The 13,971-nt window shown below is 32.1% G+C and overlaps 1 protein-coding gene across 1 annotated transcript in view; it reads right to left on the bottom strand.

The window, feature by feature from the left end:
• Positions 1-487: 487 nt before the first annotated feature.
• The window catches only part of LOC146535227 (cell adhesion molecule Dscam2-like), a 60,965-nt gene continuing 47,481 nt past the window's right edge, over positions 488-13,971 (bottom strand). Inside the window, exon 32 of the mRNA XM_085191206.1 lies at positions 488-2,422. Within this exon, the coding sequence (XP_085047332.1) occupies positions 2,394-2,422 (29 nt within the window). The 3' untranslated portion in view covers positions 488-2,393. The remainder of the gene's footprint in view (positions 2,423-13,971) is intronic.

The following is a 13,971-nucleotide window of genomic DNA, read 5'->3' as shown; positions in this document are numbered from 1 at the left end:
TCAAAATGTCGATAGCAGCCCTCATGTTTGAACAAAACACAGGCTGTTATAGAGAAATAAGCTAAAATACACAAAAAAAAAATTCAAAAAAGCTATAATGCTGAAATACTGAATGCAGTCCAAAACTGTTTTCGATTGACCTGGATCAATTTGTACATGGGATTATAATGCAATTTTTCTACCTCTATTTTTAGAATATTTTTTTTTTAGCTTCATCGTGGATAGACAGAAGGCGAAATATTAAATATTTCATTTCCCTCGAGTGGAAATCGAACCCATAAACGTCGCAATACTTACAACTGCAGCAGACGACAGTTACGCCCTTGTGCCACCAGGCCACAACGATGTCAAGATTGTCATGATTTTTATATATATATCTTTTTAATTTCTTTGTTTTTCTGGGTATTAGTTTAAGGCAATAGGAATAGCCTCATATATTTTTTCGATCTATTTACAAATTGCCTCAAAAAGAATTAAATAAAACCACTTTAATACTTCAAACATTTATTTTTATATGACGTTCCATAAATAATTAGGACGATAAGTTTAGTTAGATTAACAACGGAGTATCTAATTTAATTTATACTGTTACAATGAACTATTTAGATGCAACTTTGTCGAAGTGAACATTTTGTCCATTAAATGAAGACATTGTGAGAAACATTCACATTTAAATTAAGTATGAGAAGGTCCTACATAATTGCTGTACAAAAGAACTTTGACACAAAGACTTGGCGTTTCACTTACTTCTATGAAGAATCATCAGTCTTTTAATAAAGATAATATATTTTGACAGTATTTTTCTATTTATTTCTAAGTTTTTTTTAATGTCACATTGATTTTTTGTTAGTGCCTCGTATATGTTTGAATTTGGTCGTCAAATTATTATTAAATTAATTAAATTTTCTTAAATAAAAATTAAATGATATTTGGTTTCTTTACCTGACATAAATAAATTTAACTAAAAAATTAACTAATAAGACAATATTTAAACACAAAAATCACTTTAAAGAAATTAAATTATATTTTATAAACATATACAAGGCATATTTTTAATACGACTGATAATATCGTACATTGTCTGTTACACACTATTACTAAAAACTATTCATTTTTCTTACTGATATGATTCAAAATGTAACAAATTTACAATATTAAATTACATATTATTATTTTACTGATATTTCTAGATTGTATGTAAAATTAAAATGACTAGATTATGATTGGTTACTACAACGAACGATGCTTAAGTAAAAGAAAAAAACAATTTCAGCATCGCGCTATATTCCTCATTTACTAAGGCAAGCAAAGGGAACTTAGTGTTATAACACTTCACACACATATACACTGTTCTCTACTTTATGCTCGGATTCGAGACATTATGTAGGGCAGCGGTACTCAACACTGCGTTTTATCCTTCCGTCGGTGAGAAAATTTAAATAATTTAAATATCCAGCCCCAAGTGGAGATTCTTTAAGGAAGTAAAGAAAAACAGTCGTTTTAAATAATATTTTAAATACATTTTTTTACTTAAGCACCGTCGACTGTATTGTTATTTTTGTATTATTGTGAATGAAATTATGATTATGACTAGAACTGCTTCCTTCAGGTACACATAAAGTCCATTAATTTTTAAGATATTTTTATATATTAAGCTTCACATTTTTGAGCTTTATGAAAAGTTTCTTAGCAACTAACAATTTAAATTTTACTATGGAGATAAAGAACAAAAGTTTTCAAAACAGTTTTTGTAAAAAGCCTCGCAAATTGCCTGGAAATATATATTATTTATTTTTCAATATTGTTACAAATATGGCAGTGTTAACACATAATACAGCGCTCAGAAAATCCAAATTATTTTTATATTGTTATACTCATTGGTTATTTCAAAAATAATTGAATTTTAATTCGGCTTATTTAAAGCCGAAATTCATAACAAATTTTAAATAAATATATAGTTAATTTTACATTTTTGTATAAGCACTGGTCGTTGCCTGCAACTTTGTTTGAGACTTTACGCCTTTAAAATGGACCATCCCGTTTTTTCCCGTTTCCGTCGGAGTCTGGATCTCTCATCTCTTGCTATCCCTACATTCCTTTTCCTCTGTCTTTTAGTCACTCAGTAACGGAAGTGTTTTCTATATTATACAAGGAAAGTTTCTAAATTATGTATAATAAATTTCCAAACGATTTTCAATAACTTCCGTTACTGTGTTTAATGCGATTAAACTTTTATAGTATCGTCCAAGGATACTTAAATTTGTAAGTTTCTAAATGAACTAATGTAAATAAGTGAAGTTTTTACGATTGTGCCAATAAGGACAAAAATAAATTTAATTAACTAATTAAAATTTAAATAGATACTTTAGAAGTTTGAATACGAAATTACAAACTTATCTGTGGTGCGGCGTTCGGCAGTGGCCTGAAACAAATTATTAGTAAGTATAATTATTAAGTATTATTATTAAGTAATTACACAGGGAATCCTAGTGAGATATCCAAGGTGCAAATGTCAGGACATTCAAGCGATTTTCTTGGTGAGAAAAAATAAAAAATAAAATTGTCCTAATGTAATTTGTATTGGTTTTGTAAATAAAATAATAATAAATAAATAATAAAAATAATATATTTTTTATTTCAATAAATTCTAGCATATTTACGTAACAAAAGAAGTGTTGAAATATTGTGTTCCCAACTTTTCTTTCTTTTTCACCTATTTAGGGAAACTGGCAGAACTCAACGCTGTTTTTATTACACACACTTGGGAATTGTTGCGTGTACAGTATGTAGCTTCACGCTGTATCTCGTACATAGTATAGTAGACAAAGGGAACCTGGGAACCTAGTCTTGTTGTATATATTCATTTATTGAGGTTTATATTACGTTAATAGTTTCAATGTCCTACTCGCAACCTATTTATTTAACTTTGTAGTACTTTATACGACCCATACATACGATTCTACAACTTTTTAAAAAAATCCAAGTGGTGCGGATTCAAATCCTATATAACGTTGATTTTTTTTAAATATACGTAGGGAACTTTCAGTAGTTCCGCAGTGTTCATCACATAAATAACTTTTATACTTTTGTTTGTACGCGCTTTTAGCTGAAAAAATATTACAGGTAGCTTTCATAGAAAGAAGGAAATGGGATTTTTAATGCGGTTTTTTCGTAGTGTATGCATTTCGTGTTTACTTTTAACAGTGTAAAAAATGAATTATTACTTGTTTGTATGTATGTATGTATAGTTTTTTCGTGAATATAATAATAATAATAATAATAATAATAATACTTTATTGCACTAAAATAAACAAAGAATCAGTAGAGTAACAATAATTACAGAAAGACAATACAAAGTGCAATGGCGGCCTTATCACTAAAAGCGATTTCTTACAGGCAACCATTTGAAAGGACTTATTACATAAAAGACAGCGAAAAGGTGCAAAAAGTGATAATAAATATGATACTATTAAATATAAATACGTTATTTATCATATAAACATACATACACTGATAAATACACAACATACATACATACATACAAACAAATATATGCATACATAAATATATACATACATACGTACATACATACTTAGATACACCAAATATACGTATATATACGTAACAAATAAAGATACAAATAAATAAAAGGATTAAGCAAAAATGTCAGTTCAGGTATTTAGCTTGAGATAGTGCTGCTTAAGACGCCGCTTAAATATCCCAACCGATTGGGACCGTCTCACTTCCACTGGCAGCTCATTCCAAAGTTTTACTGTCATCACAGTAAAGGAATCGCCGTAGCATTTCGTGCGGCACATAGGTATTTCAAGGAAGTTGTTATTACGGGAACGGAGGGGTTGGGAGTGTTGGGTGTCCGACCCTAGAAACTTGAAACGTTCCTTGAGGTACGGTGGAGTGATAGGATGGTAGAGGACGGTATAAAGGAGTGTGAGGGAATGTTAATAGCGCCTATGTTTTATTGACAACCACTTAAGTTGACTACGGTACTGTGACACATGGTCGTGTTTTCTTAATCCAAAGATAAATCTTATTATAAGGTTTTGAAGGCGCTCAAGCTTACCAAGCAGTTGCTGAGACACATCTAAATAACATGAATCGGCATAATCTAGTATAGGTAGAAGGAGAGTATGGGCTAAAGATATTTTAGTTTTTAAAGGTAAGAGATTCTTCCATCTTCTCAATCTACCTATGGCACAAAAAATCTTGCGGCTGAGCTCGGAGACATGAGGCGACCAGGAAAATGTACTGTCCATCCTGATTCCCAAATTCTTAACACTCGCACTAACCTCTAAGCAAACATTGTCAAACATAATTGGAGGGAGAGGAGAAAGTGCTTTAGATAATTGCTTAGAGTTACCAAACACGCATACCTGAGACTTATTTGGATTAATTGAAAGCCCAAACGATTTACTCCAGGTGCTGATTATTTGTAAATCAGAATTAATTTTAGTTACTGCGCTAGAGAAATCATTTATGGCGGCGGTCGTGTAAATTTGTAAATCATCAGCATATAGGTGGTGAAATGACGTTATGTGTGGAGCGAGAGTGTTAATAAATATGGAAAAAAGTAAGGGGGACAGTACACTACCCTGCGGCACACCAGCGCTGATATGGCACACTGACGAAAGTTTTCCTTCAAGTTTAATGCTCTGTTTGTGGCTGTGAAGGTAAGAAGAAAACCATTCAGTAGCTTTGGAGGAGACGTCAATGGATTTTAATATTGATAATAGTAAATCGTAGTCAACTGTGTTGAAGGCGTTAGAAAAATCTAACAAAACGAGTACAGTCACTCGCTGGTTGTCAATACCGTATCTAATATCTTCACAGACTTTATTAAGTGCTGTGACTGTGCTATGACCAGGACGGAAACCAGACTGGAAAGGAGTTAGGGTATTGTTTTTGTGCAGGAATTGATACACTTGTTCATGTACAATGCGCTCAAAAACCTTCGAAAGGAAAGGGAGTATAGAAATAGGACGATAGTTTGCGAAAGTTGTTGGATTGGATATTTTAGGAACAGGTATAACAAGTGCATGTCGCCAAGCATCAGGAAAGTCACTAGAGGAAAGAGAGAAATTAAAGATATGACATAAGGTAGGAAGAATAAAGTTGAGCGTTAGTAGGATCATACGTCGGCTTATGTTATCGGATCCAGTAGCATCAGACTTAATAGATAGCACATGCTTACGTACTTCAGCTGCAGAGATAGGAGAGAAGAGGAAGGAATTAGTCGAAGAACTAGAACGTAATGATAGTGAGTGAAGGGTTTTCATTTTAGTTTTGTTATCCATCAAATTGACGGTGGTAAAGAATCTGTTCAGCGAGTCTAAATCCGTACAGTGATTTAAGGTAGCTGTGTTATTAGTACGCCGTCCACCTATTCCCATCACGTTCAGAAATTTCCAAGTTTTTGCAGGATTGCTGTTGTTAATTGACGACTGGATATAATTACGTCGGGCATCTCTGCAACTCTTGTTACATCCGTTCCGCAGTGTTTTGTACCTTTGCAGATTAGCGTCAGTAGGGTCTTTCTTATATTTAGACTTCGCAGAATTACGTTTGGCCATGAGCACCTTGATATCCTGAGTTAACCAAGGGGCAGGGAGATGTTTTATTTTTACTGGCCTTAGCGGTGCGTGAGTATCGAAAAGCTCAATCAAAAGGGAATTAAAAATATTTACCTTATCATTAACATTATCCGAACTAAATATGCAATCCCAATTAATACGACTCAGATCGCTCATGAACTTCTCACTATTTATATTATTAAAACATCTGCGCATCACCACCGTCGGCTTTAGCTTAGGCGGACGTATTTTATACGATAGATAAACGAGGTCGTGATAAGAGAATGCTTCCGCTGACATTTGTCCAAAAGTTGCAAGACGTTCAGTTGATGAGACGATCATAAGATCTAACAGAGATGGGGTACAACCAGGAAATAAGTGGGTAGGGTTCGTGGGAAGAATGTTTAAGTTGGAACTGCTAATGATATTTTTTAACCGAGCTGCACGTGAGTCATCCTTGAGTAAGCAAGTGTTAAAATCACCCATAATGATAGAGTGGTCCGCTCCAGGAACATATCTATCTAAAAGATCCTCAAGTGAGTCAAAGTAATTTATGTGTAAGCTGGGACTATAAAAAACACCAAGCAGAACTTTAAGAGTTCCAAAGAGGACTTCTATCAAGATATGCTCCGAAGAATTTGAGTATTCAGACGGTGACTTATGTAGTAATGAGAAGGGGATGTGACTACGCAGATAAATCGCTACTCCACCTCCGCCTTTTTCAGTCCGGTCATTACGTATAAGGTGAAAACCAGGCAGAGCATATGCAGTGGATGGCAAACTCGGCTTAAGGAATGTTTCTGAGATAAGGATAGCGTGAACATTTTTTAAGCTGAATGAGTCGAGCATGTCTGGGTAATGGGCTGGTACACTTTGTGCATTGATGTGGACAACATTAAAATTTTTTGGGAAATTATTAAATTTGGTTTCTAGGAGGGAGCTGAGAGGATCAGAAATGCTATGGAGACTGCAATCGGATTCTGTAGAATCGCACTGGTGAAGTTTGTCGCTATTTATACTATCACTACTAACATTGTCATTAGTATGCATAACTATGCCAAACAAAAAGACAAGTATAAGTTCAAAGAAAAAAAAATAATAATAATAATAATAAATAAATGTATAAATATATGTATGTACAAAATAAGATATAGTTTTAAGTTAATATAATGATACAATCAATAAGAATACTAATAATAATATAAATAATAATATTCGTAAAATAAGATAAATAAACTATATGTATACAAAATAAGCTTTTCAGATACAGTTATATATATATATATATACAGTAATATGTTAACAGATATTATAACAATTGTAATAAGTTAGTTTAGACTTCATTCACCTGCTGGCAGTGTTTTATATTATAAATAATAAACAAAATAATATAAAAAAAAAAAACAAAATAAATAAATAAACGATTAACGTGTAACGAAATAGGTTTTAGTGAGAACTTTGTTACGCCATCTATGGTCATACAGCTGACAAGTGTCAGCTGTCATTGTGATATTTGTTTACAAAATACAAAGTAATAAGCATTATCAAAACATTGTGGGTACAATAACAATTTATATGAAGAGAGTTATATATGAATATAAAGGTATATAAAAAAAAAAATATAAAAAATGCTAATAATTATATAAGCAAAGAGGAGAGTACTAAAGATATATGTGAAAATAAAAAAAGAAAAACATTAAAAGTTACTTCTTCACGATTCTCTTTGTGCGGGCGACCTGTTTGGCTATAGTTGGATTCTTGACCGTAGCAGGAGCAGGATTGACTTGACCTCGGGCATCAGGATTAGGAGTGATTTTATCAAGCTCGGAGCACGAGACTACGCTATGTCGCTTGCCTTCTGGACCAATGACAATTATAATTCCATCCTTGGTCCAACACTTAGAGATTCCGAAGTGTTGTCGCGCTGCCATGAATGCTTCGTGCCTGGATTTGGTTAAAAATTCGGAGACAGTAATACCAGTGCTTTTAAGAGAGGCCTTTGAGTACCAAATTTGATTCCTCATAGACTGGTCTCTAAGCTTAAGCAAAATGGGCCTAGGATTTCCTGATGAGATTTTCCCCAGGCGCTGGCATCTGCTGACATCATCAACACAGAGATCTGGAACTTTCAGATGTTTGGCTAGGACTTGGATCACCTGCGAAGCAGTGTCTTCTTGTTTATCCTCAGCAACGCCATGCACTAACAAGATTTTCCTTCTGCTACGCATTTCAAAATTATCGTACTGTTTAGTAAGGAGTAGAACTTGATGTTGGAGACCCTCAAGAGCGTTCAACACAAAAGATCTAAATAAATTGAATTGCACTGCTATGCTCGCTGTTGGACTTGCTGTGTTATGTGTTGAGTTCAATTGTTTTTGGAACTCTGCCATTTGGGAATTGAATTGTTGTGTCAAATCTTCTATGGAGTGCTTGATAGATTCCATTATAAACACTTAAAGTTTTATTAAAAAATGATTTTCACCAAGGTCACACAAGGTCAGTAGTTTTGATGTTATTCTTATAAATTCCTGGATATTTTCATAGGATAATCACTGCTGGCAGGTAAGTAAATTTAGTTCATAACTTTAATGTATTAAATTATATGTAGAAATTAGTTTTAAAATAATAAAATTTAGAGAGCTTTACAAACAGCTGTTACTATTTTTGCACCTACCCACCAAAAAAAAAAAAAAAAAAGAAATAGTATGTATAGAACTTTTTTATATGAAATTTGTTCAGAATTTGAACTCACTACCAATACTAAAAGTCAAAGAACGTTTGACAAGGTTTAGAACAAATAATATAGCAATGTGTACTATGGCTTTAAAACAAACATTTTAAGTATATGCAAAGAAGGAATAGATTACTATTAAATTCACGCTGTATCCTGCAGATAGCTGGGTCGTCAGAAGGAACGTACTATTAACACACTCCGTTCTCCACTTTCCACTAAATTCTGGACATTGGTTATTAAGTGGCGCAACTCAACGTCATGCTTTGCCTCGTTACCAGAGCGAAGAAATGAAATTATAAAATTCACTTCCTCGAGTGGAATCGTACTCACAACCTGTTGCGTTTACAGACGTACACTGGTACCATGTAGCTACAGCTAGCCTCTATTAAGTAGTTTAATATTAATAATTTATTAAATAACGTGTTTTACACATATTACGTTAGTTAGAATTATTTATTCAAGTTACTGATATATATTTTTAAAATGATAACATTTCAAAACAAAAAGAAAAACCTGCAGTGTATAAAGCGTTATCTTAGAAACGTTCTCAAATAAATCAACCTAAGTTCACAGCATCCGCTACTGTGAGATTTACGATAAGTTCACATCGAGAGCCAAATGTAAGTATTGATAGATAAAGTGGAGGTAATTGCCTATATAAAGGTATATATTTTATAAAAGATAAGTAGAGTTGAAAGCCGTAGTGGCGCAACGGAATAACATTGGAGTAACATTGGTTGGGAGTTCTTTAGCCAATCGGGGGGATGAAATATTTTTCATTTCTTCACAACTGAACCCAATATGGATTCAGATACAAAATTTAATAATTTAGTATTTAATAACTAATATTTTTTTAGCTTAACGATGTATCCTGCGTATATTAGAATAGGTAAATGAGGCGTTGTATTATGGGAAACAAATCTGAAAAATCACCTAACATATATATACATATATTATATATATTATATATAATATATATGTATATATATACGAGTGTAGAGCTTCTACGAACAAAGTTTTTGATGGCACAGCACTGAGTACACTGAAATTAACAAAGTTGCTCAACTTGAGTAATTGCATGCAAGTTATTACTGTAATATCGTTACATTTTAGTACTGAAATATTGAAATTTTAATGTTCATATATTTTTTTACTACTGAAAATATATAAATAAAAGGATTTGTGAAATATTATTCTACTTAACGCGCACTATTATACCTACTAAGACCGGCAAACAAAACTATGTATAATTTGTAAGATCCCACATCAAGCGAGTATAAAGTTACATATTTCCTTATTTTAATCAACTTTAATTAAAAACTGCAATTTGTATAGAAAACAAAATAAACTTAATGAATATTAAGGCAGCTCTATGAAACAGAACACTGTAAAAGGAGTTTTGAGTACATTTAACGTAATTCCAAAACCGCTCAGTACTTTAGCCTATTAACTGTACTGTAGTAGACAAAAAGCTTTCGAGGTGCGCTTACAAACCGTATACAAGATAGTGATTCACTGAAACATTTACACTAAAATAAACAAAAAAAATTAAAGTTGAGTAAAAAGGAAGTTGAATGCTAGATTTTTTGGTATTTAAAAATGGTTATTTATAAATTAAAGGCAACGTGGTTTGACATTGTTTGATTGTAGATCCAATGGTTACAGATTCGATTACAACTTGACGATAAAATTATAATTGAAAGTATTTTTATCTCCTTTTTGTAGTTAATAAAAACCTTATTTTTATTATTAAACCAATATATTTCAGTCATAAAAATATATATCCCACTAATACACTAACAATATTTCTTTCCAAATCAAAGTTTATCATTGCAGCCCGTCCGATAGAGCTTTCAAAACAAACGTATCGTAAATCTTTCTGTCGGGAAATGCTTAACGTGATTTACACGGAGCAATTTTACTCAGTTTTGTAGATACATATACAACATAATACATATACAAGAATTACTAACAAATGTATATACTACTGTATCTCTTTTGATATCAAGTTTTTTTATAAAAAATCTAGTGTTCAGACACTATTCACTGTCAATCTAGTGTGTGAATAAAAACATAGTGTCTGCTTCTGTTCGCTACTACGAGTACGTTTGGCCACTTCAAAAGATAAAACCGAAACCCAACATTTTTCTTCCCTCTGATTTTAATTATAATCATTCTTTCAAATGCAAATCGCGAGTACTATCAAACTTAATTGAGCAAAAATAAAACAATCGTTTTTTTTTCTTTATGTGTATGTTGTATTTAAAGTTATTTAAAATAATGGTATATTATTACTAAACTAGCGGACGCGCGCAGCTTCGCTTGCGTATTTAGGGGTAATAAACCAAGAAACATGTGTTTAATGAAACATTTTTAAGAGTCTAAAAGAGTCGGTGGCGATTTAAAGATTTTTCCATACAAACTTTCAACCCCTTATTTGCACCTTTTAGGGGGTGAATTCTAGAAAACCATGAAACACATATTCAATTAAATATTTTGAAGAGTCTAAATTTAAAATTTTATAATAATCGGTGGCGTTTTAAAGATGTTTCCATACAAACTTTCAACCCCTTATTTGCACCCTTAGGAGGAGAATTCAAGAAAACCATGAAACACGTGTTCAATTAAATACTTTTAAGAGTCTGAATTTCAAATTTTATAAAAATCGGTGCCGATTTAAAATTTTTCCATACAAATTTTCAATCCCTATTTCCCCCTTTAGAGTTAAAATTTTTCAAAATCCCTTAGTGGATGTCCAGATAACGAAAGTAAACATCTGTCCAAATTTCACGTTTCTACTATTAGCGGTTACGGCTGTGCGCGCGTCTTACCTCAGTCAGTGAGGACAAGTCCTTTTATATATATAGATTACCATTTCATAAATACAGTAGTAGGTTATGGTAATAGGCATATTACCCTACTAGAATAGGCATGGTAATATATTTTAATAATTTATATGAGATTTGAAGTCATAACCTATGCAACGTCAACTTAATTAATTTTAATAACAAGTTAATTTTAACTATTTCTCTTAACAATAAGAAGTATATATGAAAGACGAAATAAACTTAAAAAGTACTGACTCAATCATCCATATAGTGCGTTAATCGGTTAATAAATAGAAATGTAGTTTAATCGATTTTGTTGATGCTTTTACTCGTATACGAGTAGAAGCCATAGAAATTATGTTATTGAACTAGGAATAAGATTAGTTCTACTTATTAGAAACTTACGCTGCAATTTATAAGACTTTCCCTGTAACTATAAATATTAAAAAAATAATACGAATGGCGTGTAAAATATCTAAATGATATTTTAATAATTTTTAGTATTCCCAAAATTTAGTTGCTGACGTATGCAAAGTAAACGAGAACGTACAAAAAAATTAAAATGTCACACAATTTCGTAATTATCTTACAAACAATTTTTTTTGTTTTAATAAACAAAACAAAAAAGAACCAAATCTAGCAATAAACTAGTAGTACACTACCTACAATTTCAAAAAGTATTTTCAAATACATTTCCCATTCTAGCAACTCCAAAGCTATATTCAGTTCTGAGCGTGTAAATCAAGGCGAGCCCAGTACTCTGTACAGCACAGGAAGATTTACGATACATTTGCTTTGAAAGCTACGAATGGACTAACAGAGATAACAGCGGGATAGTTGTTTTATGCACTTACTTGCATGTACGGGTTAGGATAGATGAAAACTGAGTGAATGGGATTTATTATTCGTATAATGCTTGTACCAATTTATTACCAAGAAATAAGGAATATTATAGGAATTTTAGATTTAAAACTATTAGTTTATGGGTTTAGTTTAAATAAAACGGCATATTATAATGTCAAATGAAATACATACAATCCAGAAATTAGTACCGAACTATCAATATGCTAGTTCAGTGCTCATTTGACTGGTTATTTCTTAGTTAGTGAAAAGTAAGTTTGCCCATACAGCATGGAAAAGAAAGAAAAGAAAGGTGAAAAGAGAAAAGAAAATAAAAGTGTTTATAGGTACTCTGTTTTTTACTTCCCACTGATTTAATGTTTTATTATTCTGCCTTGCGTTAGGCAGAGGGAAACTTGTGTTAAGACATTTCGTACTTTTCTTCCACCTTTTGAATTTTTCATTAATTTCGTTTTGAATGGCGTAACTCAACGCCGCGCTTCATCTTGTTACCAGAGCGGGGAAATGAAAATATAATATGAAATTTAATGTGATAGCAAATATAGCTTCGTTTGTGATAACAACGCAGCATTCCGTTCAAACGAAATTTATTTAATCGCTTTGACCTTATTGCTCAAATATGTAGGTGCTGGCGGAAAGCCAAGGAAAATGAAAGATATGTATTTAATGTTTATAAGTTATTTTTAATCGCTGCTTAATATAATTTTATAAAAATATTTAATATTTTCATTTCTTCTAGTGGGTATCGAACCTACTATCTATCGCGCTTACACTCGCACGCTTGTGCCGCCTGGAAATTAAATATTTAGTATTTTCATTTCCTTGCTCTGGTACTGAGACAAAATGCGGCATTAAGTTCAAGAATTCGGAGTAAAGGTGGAGAACGGAAGTGTCCTAACACTAGGTTCCCAAGTTCTCCTTGCCTACCCTGCTGTATACAGGGTGATGAACGGGATAAAGTGAGTAGTTATAAAAAATGAAAACTACATATTTTACAACAATAGTACCCACCTACATACATAAATACAAACTTTATGATAAACAAGGAACATTTACTTTTAAATTACTTTACGTTTTTTAGAAACATTATTATTACATTAAAACTAAGCTCTTCGTTAAAAGCAAATATAAGCACAATTTTTAATATTATTATCTAATAGTTTATTCCCAGCGCACTCATAAACTAGTTGAGGAGAGCAAACTGAAGCAATATTGATCTGCTGTAAAAGTTTCCTATGAGACTAGGTTAATTAATATTTATTACGGATTCTATTTAATTTAGAAAGAATACTTCCAGTTCATATTTAAGTATGTTCATAGCTTATAGCTATTAAAAACATTAACATTACGTATTAGGAGTACAGATTGCTATCTGTATTTACAATACAAAGAGAAATATTGATAACGAAATTGATAAGCCCAGTAGTCTCTACAAGAGTTTTTAGTTCTTTTGCGTCGACACAAACGTGGTTCAATTGATATGAATCCGAAGTGGACTTCGTTCTATTGCAATTTCTCCAGATTATACAAGCTACTAAGGTCATCGATTCCGAATTCTTCCTTCATTTATACTCCAAAAATAACTGTATATTCTTCTTACAGCTTCATCATGTATCTCAGTAGTGAAAACCTAATATCAAGACACTCGGTTCTCTTCTCAAAATTTGAGACATTATATATTGAATGGCGGCTCTCAACGCCGCATTCAATTTCTATTAGCGGAAAATTGAAAATATGATTCATTCCCCTGGATGGGATTCGAACCCACAAGCATCTGGTTTACAGTGAAATGCTGTATTGCTAAGCGATAGATCGCTAGAATTATACTAAAACAACATCTCTGTAACATAAGTATCCCCTATACTCTAACTACAAAATTAAATACTTAAATAAATGAGAATCTAAAAGACAATGGTTCTCAAAGCGTACATCAAATTGTTACAATGTTTGTATAACTTAA

This window comes from Heliconius melpomene, chromosome 10, assembly GCF_056956725.1.
Source record: "Heliconius melpomene rosina isolate 202511_hmr_F chromosome 10, ASM5695672v1, whole genome shotgun sequence".
In the NCBI taxonomy this organism is placed as follows: Eukaryota; Metazoa; Arthropoda; class Insecta; order Lepidoptera; family Nymphalidae; genus Heliconius; species Heliconius melpomene.
This window is presented reverse-complemented; position numbering and strand designations above follow the sequence as displayed.